At 41.6% G+C, this 25,711-nt stretch overlaps 1 protein-coding gene across 1 annotated transcript in view; it reads left to right on the forward strand.

The window, feature by feature from the left end:
• Window positions 1–25,711, forward strand: part of spata5 (spermatogenesis associated 5) — a 253,710-nt gene that overhangs the window by 54,830 nt on the left and 173,169 nt on the right. The window contains exons 13-15 of the mRNA XM_034182173.1: window positions 2,859–2,912; window positions 3,217–3,296; window positions 20,584–20,710. Coding sequence (XP_034038064.1) covers window positions 2,859–2,912; window positions 3,217–3,296; window positions 20,584–20,710 — 261 coding nt within the window. The remainder of the gene's footprint in view (window positions 1–2,858; window positions 2,913–3,216; window positions 3,297–20,583; window positions 20,711–25,711) is intronic.

Below are 25,711 nucleotides of genomic sequence, written 5' to 3' on the forward strand. Positions count from 1 at the left end.
CATTATCCAGATTTAAAAGTGGACACACTGAGGCTCAGCCCGTTTCCTCTGTGTGGAAAAAAGGCCTATTATCATCTTGTTAATTTCAGTTTCCTGCCACTACAGCCACTCACACACGCTCACATCCGCACTTACACGTGCACGCTTGTGCAAAGAGCTTGTCTCCCACCATGTCAAGAGTTTTAAACTCGCCATGACCAACCCAGGGCTCTGCCAAAGAGAGGAGCCTGGGATTAATGACTCAACCTGCACACTTACTGCAGGAGACAAAAGGGCTGGGAGTCAAGTGTCATCTCCTCCGTCAGCACAGAGGTGTTGAAAGCGTGGACTGCAGAGGGTGGGAGTTCTTCTGAGTGATGATTGCGTGTTTATCTGCTCCTGAGTGAGCGAGTGAAGGACTGAAGGTGGAGAAGAAAGACAGCCAGAGGGTACGGGGGTTCGGTCGTGGCAGTGGGACTAAGTCGGTGGTTTCACACCGAACTTGTTTGCCACTTTGTTTGAGCTCATTTGTGCTGGCGTAAACTCGTATGAACTCTACTGGGAGGGAAACAGTTGCATCAAGATGTTGGGAAATTGAGGATCTTTGCCTGCTTCCACATGGAATGCGGTGCATTTGGTGTGACACAAACACAAAGTGGACTAACCACAGGGTTTGGTTTAAATTTACACAGTGAGTCAGCTGATTGTAGGATCTCACAAAGCAGAGTTTATGAAGTTTTGAAGTGTTCAGGTTTTATATGGCACCTTTTTGCCCATAAATTCCATGTACCAAGCATGTTGTTGGTACCAGTTAAGGGTATTTACAATCCAGCCTCAGTATACCATGGCCTACACAAAAATCTGTGTTAGCCAGCCCGAGGTGATAACCATTGGGTGTCAAAATCCAGCCCTCCATCTGTTTCATGACACCTGGGGAACGGGTCAAGTAGGGGAATGCCTATTGGGTTGAACTAAGGTACCTTGTGTGCCCCATAGCCACTATGGTAGCCATGAAGGCCCAACAGGAACCCTGAATATGAAACAGCCAATGGGTCTCTGATGAAACAAGAAGTCCTCAAAAAATGGTCAGGCAAAAGAGGTAATGCCTTTGAACCCAACAGCTGTGAGGGTGGATGAAAGCTGCAGTAGGTTCTCAAAGGCAAACGTCTGGGATTTCCGAGCCATAGGACCAAGCTTAGGCTCTGTCAGGGAACATGTTTGTCAACGTGCATTCCCACATTCAGCAAACCAATGCACAGGCGTCTCTAGCTCAGCCGTAAATGTATATTTTTGCTGCGTCCACCATCCCATCCGAGAATCAATCGAGAGGCAATCTTCCTCGCTACTGAGGGATTTCCACAACAGTAGTTATTGCCAGGTTGGGGTCTATCTATCTAGCTTCAACAGTCAGGTGAAACTTGTGCATCGTCTTGGCCTTCTCCAGCCACTGGGTTCCTCAGCACTGAGACATTTGGGTGCTGGATCATGCCCAGAGAAGCATGCCACATGGCAAAAATGCCATAACTGATTACCAGTGCAAGGGCTACTCCGTAAGTAACATTTTCTTTGAGAGAAAGTCATGCCATCAGTAGCAAAGGATCCTCCAGAGACCTTGCACCAAAGACATTCAGTCGTCCCCAAAAGGTCTCTGTTTACCATCTGTGTCTCACAACCGTCCACTGCAAACAACATGCATTGTGAACTAAAAAACACATACTTATAAAGTCACTTTGATGATGAAACAACATAGGACAGGTGTGTAAATGCAAAACATAAAGCAGGTGTGTCAAAACAGATCTGCGACAAGGTGCACACCCACAACCACACAAGGAAGTTACGCAAAAAATACCCCAAGGTAATGGTGCATTTACACATAGGCAAGATGGGTTACGAATGTCATATTTGTGTCATTCTTGGCACATTCCTGACATTCTTAATGTGACTTAACGCATCTGTATAGCTTTCTTAATAGTGCGTGTTGGTGCGTGATATTCATGATTTTTGTGGAGCATGTTTTTGGCTGTCAAAACATCTTCCACAAATGTCACGCACCACCCTCATTTCGCCTCATGTCGTGGAGGTCGCAACTGAGCGTGTTGATCCATCTTAATTAGTGGTGATCTTTAATAGAGCATGACAGCGTTCTTCTCTGATGTGCGCAGAATTAAACCCTGCTGCACCGCATTCAGTTTCATTGCTGCAGTGTGCTGAAGGACAGTGATGCCAAGTCGGCTAAAAGTTTTATTCCAGTGCTCATCAGCGCGTTCTTGCAGGTGTTCCACCTGCTGCATGTGCCTGATGTTTGGGAAAACGAGCGAGACGAGAGCCGCATGGAGCCACACATCTGGCTCTCTCAGTTTCCTCCTCCTCCTCTCTGTGCCACTCCATGGCACAGAGCCCAACTAAGCATGCAGTCACAAAGTTCTTCTGCTGTGGATTTTGAGGATCAAACTGGAGCGATCTGAATTGTTCACCAACTGACGGTTGGATGAATATGGGTGTGTGTGTGGAGAAAATTCGCCTGATTCACAACGTGACAGAAATTAATGATGTTCTGTTATGCGCGGTAGCGCAGAACATTATTCTTGACTGTGCGTAATGGTTCCTGATAATTCACCAGTAACACATGCCATTAATAGTAACACGTGGTAACAGGTTGCAGCAGTTCCTGAGGACACCTGACACCTCTGCCCCTAATCATCACATTTGTGATCAGCGGCCAAGAATGTATACTTTGTGGCATTCGTGACTTGCTGTTGTATGTGTAAACGCAGCTTAACATGACAGAGAGGAGGCAAATAAAATAATTCTTGTCTGTGTGCATATGAAATAAATAAATAAATGAATAAAAGTACTACATTTGAACATTATCATTTCAGGGACCTGAACTTTTGAGCAAGTATGTTGGAGAGTCTGAGAGAGCCGTGAGGGAGGTACGTACATTTCCCTGCTGTACTTAATTTTTACAACACAATGGTTTCTTGCTGTTAAAATAAAAGAAATAAAAAGCCTGTGAAGGTGGTGTTCTGTCCCATTTTCTAGCAATTGGGGAAAAGCTGTGGTCTTTCTCTAGTGACATTTTCTTTAAGTCATATGTGATGAACAGATGACCTTTGGTGTAACTTGTGTTGTGATTAAACACTTTGCTTCCTGTGTGTGTTTGTGTTCATAGTTAGTTATTGTCCCTGTTGAACATCTGTCTAGTTTTCCTCTTGTGTATTCTTCCTCTGCTTGCAGGTGTTTCGGAAGGCGAGGGCTGTCTCGCCGTCCATCGTCTTCTTTGATGAGATTGACGCTGTAGCCAGTGGAAGAGGAAGGTACAGTAATAATTTTTTTTTCTTTTTTTTTGGGGAAACACAATACATTCAATGGCCACTTTATTAAATCCACCGTTGCCGTGTTGGATCATCTTTTCCCCACAGGACAGCTGAGCTCTTAATATGGATTTAACAAGTTTCTGGATATAGTCTTTAAAGAATGTTGAAATGATGGTATGCTCCCTTGTTTTCACTCGGGATCACCACAGCAGATCTGAGGTGGATCTGCATGTTGAATTGGCACAAGTTTTACGCCGGATGCTCTTCCTGACGCAAATCCACATTACATGGAGGAATGTGGCAGGGGTGAGGTTTGAACCAGGAACCTTCGACATTGAAACCAAGCACACTAACCATTTGGCCACCACCCCTGCGTCCTATACACGCCCTGGTAGTGGAGCGGATAACTGTAACAGTTTTTCATTTCTGGAAACAGGCACCAAAATTGGAACACATACTCCTTAGACATTAGTCTTTTGAGAAAACTGAGTATCCACTTGAATTTTCAATAGGCGGCCTGGTAGGGTTCAATTGAAGAATTGCATAGGGTTCACAATCTAAAAATGTTCCAATCATGTTGAAAGCTATACCACACCGTGATACCAAAGATTCCAGAAAGGTATAGTTTAGACTATCTATGACTGAATGTTATGGAGTTATGGGGTAAAAACATTAAGAATGGTGACAAAGTTCAATTTCACTTTGTACAGGGGTTAGAAGTTAAAGTTTCTCCAGTTCTGGTTAAAAAAAAAAAAAAACTGGTGCAAATTATTGGTTGAACTAATAGGATTAATAAATGGAATAGTTTTGACTGTGTTGAATGCTTGGTCTCCAAAGTAAAGGTCAAACAATGTCGACGTCCATTGGATTATATGACATGTGACATATGTTACCCTGTAAGGTGATAACTAAGCATGACACATTGTGCAAACTATTGCCTTTTAAAACCCTATTAACTCTACCAATAATTTGCATCACGTTTTACAATATTTGGAGCAACTTTAACTTCTGACACCTGGACAAACTAAAGCTGACCATTCTTGCTGTTTTTACCCCATAACTCCATAACATTCAGTCATAGATGGTTCAGACTATACCTTTTAGGAATATTTCAATATTCAAGCCTTCAATATGATTGGAACAGTTTTAAATTTTGACCCTTGTGTAATTCTTCAATTGACCCCTACCTGGCCGCTTGTTTGTAATTCAACTGGATACTCAGTTTTTTTCAAAAGAGTAATGTTTAAGGAGTATTTGTGCCAACTTTGGTGTGTGTATCATCATTTGAAGGATTTCTCTGTAAATATTCTGTTATCTGGTGCATTTTGTGGCCCGCGGGTGTCGGTGATTCAAATCAAATCAATTTTATTTATATAGCGCCAAATCACAACAGTTGCCCGAAGATGCTTTATATTGCAAGGCAAAAGCCATACAATAATTACAGAAAAACCCCAACGGTCAAAACGACCCCCTGTGAGCAAGCACTTGGCGACAGTGGGAAGGAAAAACTCCCTTTTAACAGGAAGAAACCTCCAGCAGAACCAGGCTCAGGGAGGGGCAGTCTTCTGCTGGGACTGGTTGGGGCTGAGGGGAGAGAATCAGGAAAAGACATGCTGTGGAAGACAGCAAGATCATCACTAATGATTAAATGCAGAGTGGTGCATACAGAGCAAAAAGAGAAAGAAACACTCAGTGCATCATGGGAACCCCCAGCAGTCTAAGTCTATAGCAGCATAACTAAGGGATGGTTCAGGGTCACCTGATCCAGCCTAACTATAAGCTTTAGCAAAAAGGAAGTTTTAAGCCTAATCTTAAAGTAGAGAGAGTGGTCTGTCTCCCCGATCCGAATTGGGAGCTGGTTCCACAGGATGAGGAGCCTGAAAGCTGAAGGCTCTGCCTCCCATTCTACTCTTAAAAACCCTAGGAACTACAAGTAAGCCTGCAGTCTGAGAGCGAAGCGCTCTATTGGGGTGATATGGTACTAAGAGGTCCCTAAGATAAGATGGGACCTGATTATTCAAAACCTTATAAGTAAGAAGAAGAATTTTAAATTCTATTCTAGAATTAACAGGAAGCCAATGAAGAGAGGCCAATATGGGTGAATATGCTCTCTCCTTCTAGTCCCTGTCAATACTCTAGCTGCAGCATTTGAATTAACTGAAGGCTTTTCAGGGAACTTTTAGGACAACCTGATAATAATGAATTACAATAGTCCAGCCTAGAGGAAATAATGCATGAATTAGTTTTTTCAGCATCACTCTGAGACAAGACCTTTCTAATTTAGAGATATTGCGCAAATGTAAAAAAGCAGTCCTACATATTTGCTTAATATACTACTGGTGGTTGGCTCTCACTGCGGTATTGTATCACTTCCTGTTCGGAGCACAGTGGTGTTTTGCTGTATCTGTTAGCTGTTTAATCTGCGCAGTTAGATTGATCTAGATAACGATTTGTTTCACAGTGTAATCTTCACGTGCCTTAACTAAAGCACTCCCTCTGCTGAATCACCTCTAAATTATTACACATTATTCACTTTCTGTGTTTTTAGGAATCCGCTAGCTTAGCGCAAGCTACTAGCTCTAGCCGATTTAGCATGGCGGCTTCTCCTGTCTCTCCCGCACTTTTCTGCTCTGGGTGTGAAATGTTTAGTTATTCCTCGGCCTCCTTTAGCAGTAATGGACTTGTAATAAGTGTAGCTATTCGTAGCTTTGGAGGCCAGGCTGGGCGAATTGGAGACTCGGCTCCGCACCATGGAAAATTCTACAGCTAGCCAGGCCCCTGTAGTCGGTGCGGACCAAGGTAGCTTAGCCGCCGTTAGTTCCCTTCCAGCAGATCCCGAGCAGCCGGGAAAGCAGGCCGACCTGGGTGACTGTGAGGAGGAAGCGTAGCCCTAAACAGAAGCCCTGTGTACACCGCCCAACCCGTTCACATTTCTACCCGTTTTTCCCCACTCTGCGATCACACCGCCGAGGATCAAACTCTGGTTATTGGCGACTCTGTTTTGAGAAATGTGAAGTTAGCGACACCAGCAACCATAGTCAATTGTCTTCGGGGGCCAGAGCAGGCGACATTGAAGGAAATTTGAAACTGCTGGCTAAGGCTAAGCGTAAATTTGGTAAGATTGTAATTCACGTCGGCAAGTAATGACACCCGGTTACGCCAATCGGAGGTCATTAAATTAACATTGAATTGGTGTGTAACTTTTGCAAAAACAATGTCGGACTCTGTAGTTCTCTCTGGGCCCCTCCCCAATCGGACCGGGAGTGACATGTTTAGCCGCATGTTCTCCTTGAATTGCTGGCTGTCTGAGTGGTGTCCAAAAAATGAGGTGGGCTTCATAGATAATTGGCAAAGCTTCTGGGGAAACCTGGTCTTGTTAGGAGAGACGGCATCCATCCCACTTTGGATGGAGCAGCTCTCATTTCTAGAAATCTGGCCAATTTTCTTAAATCCTCCAAACCGTGACTATCCAGGGTTGGGACCAGGAAGCAGAATTGTAGTCTTACACACCTCTCTGCAGCTTCTCTCCCCCTGCCGTCCCCTCATTACCCCATCCCCGTAGAGACGGTGCCTGCTCCCAGACCACCAATAACCAGTAAAAATCTATTTAAGCATAAAAATTCAAAAAGAAAAAATAATATAGCACCTTCAACTGCACCACAGACTAAAACAGTTAAATGTGGTCTATTAAACATTAGGTCTCTCTCTTCTAAGTCCCTGTTAGTAAATGATATAATAATTGATCAACATATTGATTTATTCTGCCTTACAGAAACCTGGTTACAGCAGGATGAATATGTTAGTTTAAATGAGTCAACACCCCCGAGTCACATTAACTGCCAGAACGCTCGTAGCACGGGCCGAGGCGGAGGATTAGCAGCAATCTTCCATTCCAGCTTATTAATTAATCCAAAACCCAGACAGAGCTTTAATTCGTTTGAAACCTTGACTCTTAGTCTTGTTCATCCAAATTGGAAGTCCCAAAAAACAGTTTTATTTGTTATTATCTATCATCCACCTGGTCATTACTGTGAGTTTCTCTGTGAATTTCAGACCTTTTGTCTGACTTAGTGCTTAGCTCAGATAAGATAATTATAGTGGGAGATTTTAACATCCACACAGATGCTGAGAATGACAGCCTCAACACTGCATTTAATCTATTATTAGACTCAATTGGCTTTGCTCAAAATGTAAATGAGTCCACTCACCACTTTAAATCATATCTTAGATCTTGTTCTGACTTATGGTATGGAAATTGAAGACTTAACAGTATTCCCTGAAAACTCCCTTCTGTCTGATCATTTCTAATAACATTACATTTACTCTGATGGACTACCCAGCAGTGGGGAATAAGTTTCATTACACTAGAAGTCTTTCAGAAAGCACCTGTAACTAGGTTAAGGATATGATTCCTTCTTTATGTTCTCTAATGCCATATACCAACACAGTGCAGAGTAGCTACCTAAACTCTGTGAGTGAGGAATAGAGTATCTCGTCAATAGTTTTACATCCTCATTGAAGACAACTTTGGATGCTGTAGCTCCTCTGAAAAAGAGAGCCTTAAATCAGAAGTGCCTGACTCCATGGTATAACTCACAAGCTCGCAGCTTAAAGCAGATAACCCGTAAGTTGGAGAGGAAATGGCGTCTCACTAATTTAGAAGATCTTCACTTAGCCTGGAAAAAGAGTCTCTTGCTCTATAAAAAAGCCCTCCGTAAAGCTAGGACATCTTACTACTCATCACTAATTGAAGAAAATAAGAACAACCCCAGGTTTCTTTTCAGCACTGTAGCCAGGCTGACAAAGAGTCAGAGCTCTATTGAGCCGAGTATTCCTTTACTTTAACTAGTAATGACTTCATGACTTTCTTTGCTAATAAAATTTTAACTATTCGAGAAAAAATTACTCATAACCATCCCAAAGACATATCGTTATCTTTGGCTGCTTTCAGTGATGCCGGTATTTGGTTAGACTCTTTCTCTCTGATTGTTCTGTCTGAGTTATTTTCATTAGTTACTTCCTCCAAACCATCAACATGTCTATTAGACCCCATTCCTACCAGGCTGCTCAAGGAAGCCCTACCATTAATTAATGCTCGATCTTAAATATGATCAATCTATCTTTATTAGTTGGCTATGTACCACAGGCTTTTACCGGTGGCAGTAATTAAACATTACTTAAAAAGCCATCACTTGACCCAGCTATCTTAGCTAATTATAGGCCAATCACCAACCTTCCTTTGCTCTCAAAAATTCTTGAAAGGGTAGTTGTAAAACAGCTAACTGATCATCAGTGCTGCTTTGATACTCTTGACCATAAAATTTTATTACAGAGATTAGAGCATGCCATAGGTATTAAAGGCACTGTGCTGCAGTGGTTTGAATCGTATTTATCTAATAGATTACAATTTGTTCATGTAAATGGGGAATCTTCTTCACAGACTAAGGTTAATTATGGAGTTCCACAAGGTTCTGTGCTAGGACCAATTTTATTCAATTTATACATGTTTCCCTTAGGCAGTATTATTAGACAGCATTGCTTAAATTTTCATTGTTACGCAGATGATACCCAGCTTTATCTATCCATGAAGCCAGAGGACACCAAGCAATTAGCTAAACTGCAGGATTGTCTTACAGACATAAAGACATGGATGACCTCTAATTTCTTGCTTTTTAACTCAGATAAAACTGAAGTTATTGTACTTGGCCCCACAGATCTTAGAAACATGGTGTCTAACCAGATCCTTACTCTGGATGGCATTACCCTGACCTCTAGTAATACTGTGAGAAATCTTGGAGTCATTTTTGATCAGGATATGTCATTCAATGCGCATATTAAACAAATATGTAGCACTGCTTTTTTGCATTTGCACAATATCTCTAAAATTAGAAAGGTCTTGTCTCAGAGTGATGCTGAAAACTAATTCATGCATTTATTTCCTCTAGGCTGGACTATTGTAATTCATTATTATCAGGTTGTCCTAAAAGTTCCCTGAAAAGCCTTCAGTTAATTCAAAATGCTGCAGCTAGAGTACTGACAGGGACTAGAAGGAGAGAGCATATCTCACCCATATTGGCCTCTCTTCATTGGCTTCCTGTTAATTCTAGAATAGAATTAAAAATTCTTCTTCTTACTTATAAGGTTTTGAATAATCAGGTCCCATCTTATCTTAGGGACCTCATAGTACCATATCACCCCAATAGAGCGCTTCGCTCTCAGACTGCAGGCTTACTTGTAGTTCCTAGGGTTTGTAAGAGTAGAATGGGAGGCAGAGCCTTCAGCTTTCAGGCTCCTCTCCTGTGGAACCAGCTCCCAATTCGGATCAGGGAGACAGACACCCTCTCTACTTTTAAGATTAGGCTTAAAACTTTCCTTTTTGCTAAAGCTTATAGTTAGGGCTGGATCAGGTGACCCTGAACCATCCCTTAGTTATGCTGCTATAGACTTAGACTGCTGGGGGGTTCCCATGATGCACTGAGTGTTTCTTTCTCTTTTTGCTCTGTATGCACCACTCTGCATTTAATCATTAGTGATTGATCTCTGCTGCCGTCCACAGCATGTCTTTTTCCTGGTTCTCTCCTTCAGCCCCAACCAGTCCCAGCAGAAGACTGCCCCTCCCTGAGCCTGGTTCTGCTGGAGGTTTCTTCCTGTTAAAAGGGAGTTTTTCCTTCCCACTGTCGCCAAGTGCTTGCTCACAGGGGGTCGTTTTGACCGTTGGGGTTTTTCCGTAATTATTGTTTGGCCTTGCCTTACATTATAAAGCGCCATGGGGCAACTGTTTGTTGTGATTTGGTGCTATATAAATAAAATTGATTTGATTTGATTTGATTTAATATGCGCATTGAAGGACATATCCTGATCAAAAATGACTCCAAGATTTCTCACAGTATTACTAGAGGTCAGGGTAATGCCATCCAGATTAAGGATCTGGTTAGACACCATGTTTCTAAGATTTGTGGGGCCAAGTACAATAACTTCAGTTTTATCTGAATTTAAAAGCAGGAAATTAGAAGTCATCCATGTCTTTATGTCTGTAAGACATTCCTGCAGTTTAACTAATTGGTGTGTGTCCTCTGGCTTCATGGATAGATAAAGCTGGGTATCATCTGCATAACAATGAAAATTTAAGCAATGCTTTCTAATAATACTGCCTATGGGAAGCATGGATAAAGTGAATAAATAAAATTGGTCCTAGCACGGTGATTGTTCCCTGATTCCATTGCTTGAAGATTCTATGACTCCCACCTGGACTGGACCCAGTCTGTTGCAGGTTAATTCCCTTGCTATAAGACTGGGACAATCCAAATGAAATGTCTCGTCCAAGGACGAGGTCAAGTAAACTGACTGGTAATTGAACCAAGGTTTGAATGCTTGAGTGTCCAGTGGTATGAATGCTTTTTTAGGCTTTGCATTGGCATGCAGGTGTACCTATGGAATGCAGGGGTGTGGTATTTGAACATACAAGCACATTGTCTGTTTCTATTTAATGACTTGTGCATTTCCTCCATCACAGCTAATTGTCCACTGTTCACAGATGCGACTCACCAGTGTTGACTGTCCAAGACTATTTTAAGTGTTGTGGTCATTCATTGGTGGGTGATTAAAAAAATGCACCATCTGGAATAAAATGCAACATGCTTATGGTTAATTTCCAAAGTCTTACAAAGCTTCACTTATCAATAAATGGTGCAGACATCCCAAAAAGTCTGCATGACTGCATTATCAAAGCCAGCGACACTGACCTCTGAGATTTTGTGGCTTTTCACAAACACCGAACAGTCTTGTCTGGAGGCACTTTAGTGGGATGGCACTGGGAACATCTGTGGCTTAAATGGAAAGAGGATGGAGGGAGGGCGGACAGAGGACACAGACCGGAGGCACACAAAACCTTTATTGTGCCCTTCAACAGCAGATGGGAAGTCCAAAAATGCAGCATGCTTCCTGCTAAACCCATTGATGAATGGATGAATGGATGAAGAAGCAGACAAAATGCGCTTGTTCAAAATCCTGTGCTTATGTCTTCCAAATAAAATATGCTCATCAAGTACAAACATATTTTTTGTCACCTTTGTTTACAGACCAAGTCAAGTCAGTATGGTAAGAATTAAGGTATTACGAAAACCCTATGAAATAAGGTATTAACAGTTGATCTGTCGCATCAGTGCATCAATTAAAATCAGGTCAATTCAGTGTCTCATTCTGCAAAATGAAGTTAATGAAATAAAATTGCATTGGCTTCAGCAAAAGTAAACAAGTTTATGGAGTTATGACGTCCCTGGATAGAGGTGTTTGGCAATGCTGATACCTTTTCAGGAGTACAAAGCTCCAAGTCTTTTTGGTTCTGGTGCTTATTTGTCTTACTGTATGATTGTGAGACTTGCAAGGTCACCGCTGACCTACGACAATGATGAGATGTCTTTGGTACGAGATTTCTTTGAAGGATCCTTGGGTACTTTTGGAATTACTTTGTGTCAAATAAACTGTTGCTCAAAGAGACTCGGATGAGGGGAAAAACAACTTTCATTATGAGGGAATGCTAGGTACAACAGTTTGGCCATGCAGTGTCTTTCTCTGAATGTGATCCAGTACGTAGGTGCCACAGTGGTGAGGTTCCCAAGAGATGGAAAAGGCCAGTGGGATGCCATCCAGGACCCAAGGTGGTTTTGTGCTGTGGTTGATGCGGTGATGTGTGGCACCAGTGCATTCTACAATACATGACATGAGCAACTGGATGAACAGAGGACCAAATATAAGCCTTGAGACCACACGCCTGCCTGCAGTCAGCTTCCATAATTAATGCAGTTAGCTTGAAGCTCAGTGGATGGACAAAGGCCTGGACATGAGCCTCAAGACCAGTCACTCACCATTTTAAAAACACACTTAGCTATGATCTGTAAAGGCTATTTGTTTGGCTTCATTTACTGCCATGTTTCATCAATGGTGTGGCTCACACATGCAGGCAAGAATTCAAAACTGTTGACACAACCAGCTGGCATCTGCCGCACGGCATATGTCAGTGTTATTTTCCTTCTCGAGGCAGGAGATGAGAAGCACCTGTAAATCTGTCATCTTACCTGCCACAAGTTCAAACTGGTGGAACAAAAATGAAGACAGAAGACAGGAAAGGAAATGTAGGACAAATACAAAGAACGACAGAGGAAGATACTGACAGATGGAAAAACAGGTTTTAACTTTAACATTCCCTGAACAAAATTAACCAAACAGAATTCTGAAATGGTGTGAGGGGTGATTGAGAAGTTTTGAGCCTGATCTAGAAAAAGTAGGGATCTCACTGGGTGCAATGTTGAGAAATGTTGGTTTCTCAGAATGCAGAAGATGGCGAACCACACCCTACTTTTTACTTTTTAATCCTTCATTAACTGATTCCCACCCTGGGATGGCTATCATTTCTGTGGAAGCCATGGTACACTGCAGAGGTGTGACGAAGTCACCATCAAGTCACTCTCAAGTCATGAATCAGCAAGTCCCAAGTCAAGTCTCAAGTCATAATGACCACCAGTTGTTTGCAAGCTGACTTGAGGCTTGAGTTGGGACTTGCTGATTCATGACTTGAGAGTGACTTGACAGTGACTTCGTCCCACATCTGGTATACATTGATAACCTGGTTCACTCATAAAATAGTCAGGGCTTCACAAATGTCTCCATTTGAACATATGGGGATGTGCACAAATGACATTTTGGACATCGTCTCTTTATAGCTATGTGGACGTGTCCGCTTAAATTCAAAAGTGGAGTTTCCATTTAACTTGGAGGTCAGTCAGCTAATTGCAGGCAACTAAACCAATTCAACAAGGAAGTGCATCTTGGAATTTTACTCTAATCTCGAACAACATGACTATAGAAGGTGCAATATGATGCACAGATTGTAAAGCCCAGAGAGACATTTGCGTGATTTTTGGAGCTGTATAAATAAACATGACCTACTTTTATCAGGAAGAATGAACATCTTGTTTCAATGTGTTATGTGCACATATTAGTGGGATTTGGTAGGATTGCATGGAGGCAGGTCTGGTATCCTTTGCAGAGCTCTGCATGGCAGGAATGTTTACGGTGAATCCAGAAAGTATTCACAGCACTTAACGCTTTCCATATTTTGTTATGTTACAGCCCTTATTCCAAAATGGATGAAATTCTTTTTTTTTTTCCCTCACAATTCTACACACAATACCCCATAATGAGAATGTGAAAAAAAGTTTTTTGGAGATTTTTTGCAAATTTATTAAAAATATAAAGGCTATGAATACATAGCCTTTGCCATGAAGCTCAAAATTGATATCAGGTGCATCCTGTTTCCACTGATCACCCTTGAGATGTTTCGACAGCTTAATTAGAGTCCAGCTGGGGTAAATTCAGTTGATTGCACATGATTTGGAAAGGCACACACACCTGTCTACATACAGTAGTGTTCAGAATAATAGTAGTGCTATGTGATTAAAAAGATTAATCCAGGTTTTGAGTATATTTCTTATTGTTACATGGGAAACAAGGTACCAGTAGATTCAGTAGATTCTCACAAATCCAACAAGACCAAGCATTCATGATATGCACACTCTTAAGGCTATGAAATTGGGCTATTAGTAAAAAAAAAAAAGTAGAAAAGGGGGTGTTCACAATAATAGTAGCATCTGCTGTTGACGCTACAAACTCAAAACTGTTATGTTCAAACTGCTTTTTCAGCAATCCTGTGAATCACTAAACTGGTATTTAGTTGTATAACCACAGTTTTTCATGATTTCTTCACATCTGCGAGGCATTAATTTTGTTGGTTTGAAACCAAGATTTTGCTCATTTGCTAGTGTGCTTGGGGTCATTGTCTTGTTGAAACACCCATTTCAAGGGCATGTCCTCTTCAGCATAAGGCAACATGACCTCTTCAAGTATTCTGACATATCCAAACTGATCCATGATACCTGGTATGCGATATATATAGGCCCAACACCATAGTAGGAGAAACATGCCCATATCATGATGCTTGCACCACCATGCTTCACTGTCTTCACTGTGAACTGTGGCTTGAATTCAGAGTTTGGGGGTCATCTCACAAACTGTCTGTGGCCCTTGGACCCAAAAAGAACAATTTTACTCTCATCAGTCCACAAAATATTCCTCCATTTCTCTTTAGGCCAGTTGATGTGTTCTTTGGCAAATTGTAACCTCTTCTGCACGTCTTTTATTTAACAGAGGGACTTTGCGGGGGTTTCTTGCAAAAAAAATTAGCTTCACACAGGCGTCTTCTGTCACAGCACTTACAGGTAACTCCAGACTGTCTTTGATCATCCTGGAGCTGATCAGTGGGTGAGCCTTTGCCATTCTGGTTATTCTTCTATCCATTTTGATGGTTGTTTTCCATTTTCTTCCACGCGTCTCTGGTTTTTTTGTCCATTTTAAAATGTTGGAGATCATTGTAGATGAACAGCCTATAATTTTTTGCACCTGCGTATAAGTTTTCCCCTCTCCAGTCAACTTTTTAATCAAACTACGCTGTTCTTCTGAACAATGTCTTGAACGTCCCATTTTCCTCAGGCTTTCAAAGAGAAAAGCATGTTCATCAGGTGCTGGCTTCATCCTTAAATAGGGGACACCTAATTCACACCTGTTTGTTCCACAAAATTGACGAACTCACTGACCGAATGCCACACTACTACAACCCCTGGCAATAATTATGGAATCACCGGCCTCGGATGATGTTCATTCAGTTGTTTAATTTTGTAGAAAAAAAAGCAGATCACAGACATGACACAAAACTAAAGTCATTTCAAATGGCAACTTTCTGGCTTTAAGAAACACTATAAGAAATCAGGAAAAATAATCGTGGCAGTCAGTAACGGTTACTTTTTTAGACCAAGCAGAGGGAAAAAAATATGGACTCACTCAATTCTGAGGAATAAATTATGGAATCACCCTGTAAATTTTCATCCCCAAAACTAACACCTGCATCAAATCAGATCTGCTCGTTAGTCTGCATCTAAAAAGGAGTGATCACACCTTGGAGAGCTGTTGCACTAAGTGGACTGATATGAATCATGGCTCCAACACAAGAGATGTCAATTGAAACAATGGAGAGGATTATCAAACTCTTAAAAGAGGGTAAATCATCATGCAATGTTGCAAAATATGTTGGTTGTTCACAGTCAGCTGTGTCTAAACTCTGGACCAAATACAAACATGGGAAGGTTGTTAAAGGCAAACATACTGGTAGACCAAGGAAGACATCAAAGCGTCAAGACAGAAAACTTAAAGCAATATGTCTCAAAAATCGAAAATGCACAACAAAACAAATGAGGAATGAATGGGATGAAACTGTAAGAAACCGCCTAAAGGAAATGGGATTTACATACAGAAAAGCTAAACGAAAGCCATCATTAACACCTAAACAGAAAAAAACAAGGTTACAATTAAGGAAAAGCAATCGTGGACTGTGGATGACTGGAGGAAAGTCATATTCAGTGATGAATCTCGACTCTGCATTGGGCAAGGTGATGATGCTGGAACTTTTGTTTGGTGCCGTTCCAATGAGATTTATAAAGGTGACTGCCTGAAGAGAACATGTAAATTTCCACAGTCATTGATGATATGGGGCTGCATGTCAGGTAAAGGCACTGGGGAGATGGCTGTCATTACATCATCAATAAATGCACAGTTTACATTGATATTTTGGACACTTTTCTTATCCCATCAATTGAAAGGATGTTTGGGGATGATGAAATCATTTTTCAAGATGATAATGCATCTTGCCATAGAGCAAAAACTGTGAAAACATTCCTTGCAAAAAGACACATAGGGTCAATGTCATGCCCTGCAAATAGTCCGGATCTTAATCCAATTGAAAATCTTTGGTGGAAGTTGAAGAAAATGGTCCATGACAAGGCTCCAACCTGCAAAGCTGATCTGGCAACAGCAATCAGAGAAAGTTGGAGCCAGATTGATGAAGAGTACTGTTTGTCACTCATTAAGTCCATGCCTCAGACTGCAAGCTGTTATAAAAGCCAGAGGTGGTGCAACAAAATACTAGTGATATGTTGGAGCGTTCTTTTGTTTTTCATGATTCCATCATTTTTTTCCTCAGAATTGAGTGATTCCATATTTTTTCCCCTCTGCTTGGTCTAAAAAACTAACCGTTACTGACTGCCACAATTTTTTTTTTTACTGATTTCTTATAGTGTTTCTTAAAGCCAGAAAGTTGCCATTTGAAATGACTTTAGTTTTGTGTCATGTTTGTGATCTGCTTTTTTTCTACAAAATTAAACAACTGAATGAACATCCTCCGAGGCCAGTGATTCCATAATTTTTGCCAGGGGTTGTATTATTGTGAACACCCCCTTTTCTACTTATTTTTTTTTAGTAATAGCCCAGTTTCATAGCCTTAAGAGTGTGCATATCATGAAGTCAATGGAATGTCCGTAGACCTCTGAGACAGGATTGTCTCGAGGCACAAATCTGAGGAAGGGTACAGAAACATTTCTGCTGCTTTGAAGGTCCCAATGAGCACAGTGGCCTCCATCATCTGTAAATGGAAAAAGTTCAGAACCACCAGGACTCTTCCTAGAGCTGGCCACCGGTCCAAACTGAGCGATAGAAGAAGGGCCTTAGTCAGGGAGATGACCAATAACCCAGTGGTCACCCTGTCGGAGCTCCAGCATTCCTCTGTGGAGATAGGAGAACCTTCCAGAAGGACAAACATCTCTGCAGCAATCCACCAATCAGGCCTGTACAGTATGCCAGGCGGAAGCCACTCCTTGTTAAAAGACACATGGCAGCATGCACCTGCCACCTGGAGTTTGGCAAAGAGCACCTGAAGGACTCTCAGACCATGAGAAACAAAATTCTCTGGTCTGATGAGACAAAGATTGAACTCATTGGTGTGAATGCCAGGTACCATGTTTGGAGGAAACAGGTACCATCCCTACAGTGAAACATGGTGGTGGCAGCATCATGCTGTGGGGATGTTTTTCAGCAGCAGGAACTGGGAGACTAGTCAGGATTGAGGGAAAGATGAATACAGCATCCTGGATGAAAACCTGCTCGAGAGTGCTCTTGACCTCAGACTGGGGTGACTGTTCATCTTTCAGCAGGATAATGACCCTAAGCACACAGCCAAGATATCAAAGGAGTGGTTTCAGGACAACTCTGTGAATGTCCTTGAGTGGCCCAGCCAGAGACCAGACTTGAATCTGATTGAACATCTTTGGAGAGATCTGAAAATGGCTGTGCACCGACGCTCCCCATTCAACCTGATGGAGATTGAGAGGTGCTGCAAAGAGGAATGAGCAAAAACTGCCCAAAGATAGGTGCACCAAGCTTGTGACATCATATTCAAGAAGACTTGAGGTTGTAATTGCTGCCAAAGGTGCATCAACAAAGTATTGAGCAAAGGGTGTGAATACTTATATACATGTGATTTTTTTTTTTTTTTGTTTTTTTTTTAGTTTTCTATTTTTAATAAATTTTGGGAAAAAAACTTTTTTCATGCTGTCATTATGGGGTGCCGTGAGTAGAATTTTGAAGGGAATAAATTAATTTTCTCCATTTTGGAATAAGGCTGTCATGTAACAAAATGTAGAATTAGTGAAGTGCTGTGAATACTTTCTGGATGCACTTGTACGTGCACTTTGACAATGTAAGAATTTGCCTTTAAATTTCCTTCCCTCTCTCGGTGACCCACATACGTACGTTTGGACAGAAGGTATTCATAATCTCTTTCCTGTCTCTCATGCATGTTGATCCCAAGTTCTCTCGCATCTTTATTTTTCTCCATGTGCCCTTTTTTCTTTTTGCCCTTCTCCCTTTTATGCTCCTTTCTCACACATTTCACTCACTCTCCATCCTTCTCTTTCTCTCTTTTCATATCTCCGACAGAGCTCCTTTGTTTCCTCTGCGGCCTTGTGTCTGCTAATGACGTCTGGCACTTCCGCTGGCTTTGTCAACCGGCTCTGTGTGCATGTGTGGTTGAGTTTGGAATGGTGGATGTCTGCATTTCTCTATGGAAAAATAGCTGCCATAACTCAGCGCCGAACAAAGCAATGACTTTACTAAACCAAAACGCATTCTTTGTCATGCTGTTTTTTTCCATCTTCTGTAGTACACGCACACACAGTGTGAGTAATAAAGGCATAAATTAATGGAAATTAGTCTTCTGAGGGCACAGACTACACAGGGTGGAAATTTAAAATTCCTGCAGGGCTGATATTGTAAATCTAGCAAATAAAAGTAGGAAATTAAAAGACACTTCCACTTTTTGTTCCTATAATCAACTCAAATACTTTGTGTTTTTTCTCTCTCACACACAACATCCTGCTTCATAAGGAAGTCCAGATTTTGTGGGTGAAATGAGAGCTTTAATGGTTTAACGAAACACATCATTAATCACTAACGATGTCCCAGTCAAGTTTTATCTGGCTCACAAACTGATCCAGACCTTTTGTAAGTCCCTTCGGCTGCTCTCTTGTTTTGACTCGGAGTCACCACCGCAAATCTGTAGTGGATTTGCATGTTGATTTGGCACAAGTTTTACGCCGAATGCCCTTCCTGACGCAACTCCACTTTACATGGAGAAAAGAGAAAACAGAGGGAAACCAAGTGCACTAACCACTTGAACACCACCCCCTATTCCTTTTCTGCTGAGCATTTGGCAACACTAAGCCTCAACTGAATATTTCAAATATTTCACTGTAATACTGATTGAATTGTCAGGGAATGTTGGCACTGGTATTTCAGCCATGTGGCACTTTACTCTAGGCCTGATTCAGTGCACAGGTGCCTCTGTATTGACGATCACAGCAACTGGGAATGTCCAAGGGGATGCATACATGTTGCCTGGCTTTGCCTGATAGAATAGTTGGACATTTTTATGAGATGCTGATGGACCAGTTCTCTGCATCAGTGGTTACCATCCAGGACCCAGGGTGGTTCCCCAGGGCAGAGTTTCCCAATCCTGGTCCTCTTGACCCATACTACCTCACATTTTTCATTTATCCCTGATCTACTCAAACCAGATTGAATCTCTCTCGGGTGTTCAGCCAGTCAGCACCTGGCTGAACAATGGAACAGGCCTGATGTGGCTCATTATGTGCCCCTAGAGTGTGGAGACATGGAAAATATGCAGTACTTTATGTCTTGTTAACCATTATTGGAAAGCATGGCAGTAGAGTGTTGAATGCGGTGGCGCACATTATCCAAAAATTGACCAGATACTCAAAGTGTAATTCTGTGGTTGCAGAATAAGCTGCAATAAGCTGTTTATATATATATATATATATATATATATATATATATATATATATAATGCCTTGTCATTTGGTTAGTGGTTTGTATGTCACATGATATGGATCATTCATCCCATTTGCCATTGAGTTCCATTTACCGTGCAATTTGGGTTCCATATGTTTTGTACCATTGCACAGCATCTTGGCCATGCTCACTCACACTAGCAGTGATGGCCCTTAGCTTAAAGACTAACATGGTCGTGTTTTTGTTTTATTGAAGGTGCTCATTCTTGTAATACAAAAAATAAAATAAATAAATAAAAATTGAGTTTGCTGTAAGCCATCTGGGGGCATTTGCAGTGTTCACTGGGATGTTTCTACCTGAAATACAAGCGCTGTTGGATTAAGAGCTCTACAGATTTCTGTCTCAATTTTCACGGACTGAGAAAAATAAAGTCTGTACATGAAGACCGTTAATGCACTGCATCAGGTACGGACTACATTGTCAGGATTGGTAGGCGTGATATAAAACAAATAATGAATGGTTTCCATTCATGCAATGGGAAGAATATTTCATGCATTGAAAGATGGAATGTTCCATTCAATAAGGCACTCATAAACATTCATTATTTGTAAAATAACAGCTGGAGTAGCTGAAGCTGAGCAATGATCTTGCTTTATGAAGCCGATACTGAGCCCTTACTGCGAACATAACCTCACTGTTTTGGTCTTGGCTGTTAGAGGACTTGCTCCACATCGGCAGACTAACTGTGGCAGCTCCTATAAGAAGCCTTTACCTCAAGACAACTGCAATCCCGCCTATTCCACTTGATAGTATGGATAAAATTCAAGTTGCCAAACCCTAATATGACTACTGCCTTGGCCTTCCATCAATTTTACCATCTTTCTTTCATCTGAATTTAAATTGTCACTTCACATTTGCCCACTTACACACACCTTTTTATTCCTCCATGATCCATTTTTCTTCTGCGCATCAGCTCTTTCCATTTCCCACTTCATCCATCAGAATCACTCATCTGTCATGTTTTCATCCACCCTTACAGCGCCTCAGGCTCCGGCGGTGTAGGCGATCGGGTCCTGGCTCAGCTCCTGACAGAGATGGACGGCATCGAGCAACTCCGAGACGTCACTGTGCTGGCTGCCACCAACCGGCCCGACATGATCGATAAGGTAAACAGACGTGGCCCCTCTCTCTTTATCTCCCCTTCTTCCACTTTGGTCTATGATTGATGTGGCTGCGGAGATGTTGTCTCCTGCTCGGCCTCTCTTCCTCTGTTGTACATAATTGATAAGGTTAAAGGTCGCTTGCTTCAGTGTGTTTCACTCGACTCCCTCGTCTGTTTGGATATGGTCACATGTGTGTGTCTTGGCACAACTGTGTTGAATGCAAAAGCGTTTTAGTCGATTGGTTTGGTTTGTGTTGAAGTCAACCCTATATGGAGTAGTTTGTCCTCTAAACATCTAGAAATGTCTAAAAATGCAAGTTTTTGCCCTCTGCCAAGTGACCAAATGGGTGTGTGATCAAGTTTAAATTAACACTGTATTCCAAATACTTAATCCTGTATTCAGGATTAAGTTTTTCATGCAGCAATCAAACTGTAGCTTGAGTTTTTCCTAAGACAATGAGTCAGAACATCGGACAACATATTCTAATCCTAGACCATATTGCTATGACGGTGCTCACCGCTGCACCACTGTGTTGCCCTCAGTTATGGCACATCTGCATAAGGCATTTTTTATTTAGGGAACAACACCATTGATCAAATCTATGATGTGATGTTTTCTAGTCTCCTATTTACAGTTCTTGATACCAGATTGTCTACAATTTAAAAAAAACAAAAAAAAAAAACAATTGGATACCCACTTGCGGCCTGAAAAATGGGTATTCGTGGCAATATCTCAGTGGCAAGGAGGATTATCTCTTGATCGATTTCTGGACAGGATGGTGGATGTGGAGATGACTGAAGGGGCCCAGTCTTGACATGCAGAAAACCTACATCCAGGGTCGATTTAGAGATGTCTGTGCATGGGTTTGTTTAACCTGGGAATGTTGTTGCACGGCGACAAATACATGTTCCTTGCTAGATCATTAGCATGGTACGATTGGGTGTAGTGAATGGTTAAAGAGGTGTTGAAGAACATTGTGAGCAGAAACGAAAAGAAAATGTGTGATGTCTTTATAAATCATTATTTAAAAAAACAAGAAAAAATCAGATTTTATTGGTTCTGATTGGGGTAATATTGTGTAAAAGTTGGGCAAAGTGGGCAATCTATACAATATGAAGCAATTAGGATCTTCCTTCTATGTATCAACCAAGGTTTCATCGGGCAAGTCCTGCATTCTTCCTCCCAATCTATGAGCAGAGGCATCCTTCTGATGAATCCTCAGCAAACTGAAACCCAGGAAAACCATGTTATGCTCTTCAGTGGAAGACAGTTTGGAGATTTTAACAGATATATTAGCTTTCTGGAAAAATGTAAGCATTAGTAGCACTTTGTGCATACACAAAAATAGAAAATCTCATGAGAATTGTACATAATTGGATGTCATAATAGTAGGTTGTAGTGACAGTAGTTCAGCTTGCTGTATGAATATAGTTCCTTAGATCAGTGATTTTCAACCTTTTTGAGCCGCGGCACCCTTTTTATATTTACAAAATCCTGCGGCACACCACCAACCAAAATAATGTTATAATGCTATTACCTCTGGTTTTGCGCAAAACCCAATTATTGCAGTAGAAAATCGATACAGAAAACACAGCATTTCGAAAATCCTCAAGCATTTTGCGCTCTGATCTCAAGTAGGGCTATCACAATTAGGAATTTCTGGAGACGATTAATTGTCAGACAAATAATTGCGATTGACGAATATATTGTCTATTTTTTTTTCTTTTTTCCCCTTCTTTATATTCTACTATTGTAGTATAAGTACACAACTCTGGAAGAACGTTTGGTTTCTGTGAGTGGAGAAACTGGGAATGGTGCAACATTTTTATTTTTATCTTCATTTTACATACAGTCCCAACTTTTTCTGATTTGTGGTTGTTTCTGTTGCATTTTTTGAAATTGTTTCTCCTCATCAGTCCACGTTTGTGCTTAAACACTGCATTAATGCTCAAGATTGAACAAATAAATACCTTTGGAAAATAACAGCTGTTAAAGTTCAGAGTTCTCACCTGCTTTTTGTGATCTCTGCGTCTGAACATTGTTTTTTTTTGTGTGGCCTCAGTTGCATTCATATATTCTCATTTTTTAAATATGTTTTTAAAGATATTTGACCGTTTATTTCATCTCATGATCTCATAAATTCAGCATACGACGCGCACATGGTGTGAACAGGACGGTAACGGCAGAATCACACCTTTAGAGAAAGTTCAGAGAGAAGTAAAGGCAGCTTCATGTTTCCATTTTGTTAACGTTCACTCGGGTTAAAATCCTCTCTCTGCTCCGCGCTCGCTGCACACTGAACGTGTCGCGCCTGCATTCAGGAATCTCCCTCACCCACCCCCTGCCTCGCAGTCTGCAGCCTGTTAACTCTGCGTGCGCGTGCACACACAGGCACAGACACACACACCGACAGCTCTGCATTTTAGACGGCTTTTGAAGAAGACGGCACTGTTTTAATCGGCCGTCAGCATCCTTGTTATTGTCCCGCCTTAAGACGAGAGCGTGGCTGCAGCACGTTTGACGTCAGATTCTGAGTCATTTTATGCTTTGTGGATAAAATAAATAATTCACGGTAATCGCGAATATGAAAAATACCCACGGCACCCCTGACGATCGATCACGGCACCCTAGGGTGCCGCGGCACCCCGGTTGAGAATCACTGCCTTAGATCATTGCCTTTTTGTATTGGTGTCCTTATTTTAGCTCCAGCTCAGCAAGGCGAATTCCAGGTATGCGAGTAGTATGTATTTTATACATGCGTAATATTACCTCTGCCATTAGATGGAGGGGGTTCAGTGGATGGCATCTTCTGCTATTGGTTGGTGGAGGTACAGTCAGAGCCATAAGTATTTGGACAGTGAGACCTTTTGTAATTTTGACTCTTTACGCCACTACGTTGAGATGAAATTAAACAATGAAGATGTGTTGGGAAGGTGTCGTAACACGGACCCACAACAGGGGGCGCAAGTGAACGGACAATGGATAAGAAAAGGAGTAACAATTTAATGTTGCGAAAGTACACAACGGAATACAAACAGAAATAACAGGTGCCAATTGTATACAAGAGGACAGTGGGCAGGCTCGAAGATAGGAGACCTCTGATGAACGAGGAGCCGGGGCCCCACCGCTTCCACCACCAACGGCCTGAAGAACACCGGAGCCGCCAAGTCCTGAATCCCCAGGTGGTCTCTGTCCTCCGTTGTCGGCCCTGGTACTGCTGGCAAAGAAGAAACAGAAGGAGGTGAGTGTGAGTCCTCACACCCAGCAACCTTTACACTCAAAGTCTCTGGGAGGGAAAACCTCCACCTCCAGATACGTTTCTCTCGTGCAGCTCCTGTTGGTCCCTCTTCTGGATCACCACAGGAATGCGGCTGCACACAGAACAAAGTTTAGACAATCGATAAGTCAGCAGAGAAATTACCTTTGTGGTAGATGATTTCTCGGCGAGGAGGTGGAGTTGTGATCCGCTTCTTGTAAGGAGGTTAATGAGAGACAGCTGGTGAGGTTGACAGGTGACAGCTGTCACTTCCAATAGCTCTGGCGCCCTCTCATGCTTGAAGCCCGCACTCCAAGCAGGGCGCCGACTGGTGGTGGTGGGCCAGCAGTACCTCCTCTTCAGCGGCCCACATAACAAGATGTGCTTGTAACTTCCAGTCTAAGCTTTAATTCAAGGGGGATAACATGCATTAACTATTTGAGAGTTATGGTTATTTGTATACATTGTCATCTTCATCATTGTTATCCTTCATTAGTTGGTGGAGGTGAGAAATGATTTCTCATCTTTGTCTCCTGTGAGTCAAAGAAACTTTTATTATTATCACAAAGTAGATGCAAGTTTTGCATTAGCTTTTGTTATGAAAAACATTACCATCAATAAAAGTTAGTCAAGGAGATGCCGCAGTGTTTCAGCAAGCAGGTCTGAAATTGGCTTGAGGAGAAAAATTCCATTGTTCGATCCAGTAATTCAGTTATTGGTCCCATTTGTTTTCTTTTTCTTCCTCTCCATGTCAGTCTGACAAATCATTATCAATCTTTGTATTCTGCTGCACCTCCATTTGTTCTATTTTTCTGCCCTTTTATGTCATTCCATTTCCTCTTCCTATTCACCAGAGCTGCCTTTAGTTTCTTATCCGCCGATCTCTGTCCTAATGAAATTTCCTGAGTGCTGATCAAAGACGTAGTCTGTGCATTGTCAGAAAGGACACAGGAAAGGAGAATACCTCTCTCCTTAAGCTCCATCTCAGACAGGCGTCTTGTTTCTGTTTTTCGTCCATTTTTTTTTTATTTTTTTTTTGTCTGTGGATCTCCTCCTCACCTTACTTTAAAAATGTTTTCATTTCTGCCTTAGAAGGAAGTCTTTCACTCCCGGAAAGAATGTCTGTTTTCAAACAGTAAAATTGGAACCATAAGGTTTTAAAGGATGTTCTGGGTACGAAACTATGTGCTTGTGCGTTTGAGAGCAAGAACGTTGAATAATCAATCAGTTAATCTTTATGCATGTACCGTAGTGGGTTTTTGGGGGCCAAAACTAACTCCAGAGCTCTTTACAGGCAGGAGAAAAGATAGCAAGAGGGCAAAGGTAAAGGTACAAGTTTCTCCAAAGATATGAGATAGTCAGTTGTTGATTTTATTTATGCCCTTGTGCAACATTGTTTTAGGGGTATTATAATTTCACCCCATCCAGGCAGCCATCTGGCCATTGGTCTGTCAACTTTTTGATTCTGTACAACAAGTAAAAAACACTTCATCTGGTGTTCTTGGTTGCTACCCCTGATGGATGTTTTGGATTGGTGATTGGCTTGACTTCTGCTTCAGCTGAGCGAGTTCCTGTGTGTGATTTACGTGTTGGTTTACGTGTTGGCATCAGAATTTTGGCTCTCTGTTGGGACTGTTTACACAGAGACTGCTACCTGCTGCTTTGGACTTGAATTAACAGTCTTTTTCAAGACTTTTTTTTACTTTTTTACCTTTTTACTTTTTTTTATTTTTTTACTGTGCTCCAAC

The sequence above is a fragment of the Thalassophryne amazonica genome, chromosome 11 (genome assembly GCF_902500255.1).
Source record: "Thalassophryne amazonica chromosome 11, fThaAma1.1, whole genome shotgun sequence".
Classification (NCBI taxonomy): Eukaryota; Metazoa; Chordata; class Actinopteri; order Batrachoidiformes; family Batrachoididae; genus Thalassophryne; species Thalassophryne amazonica.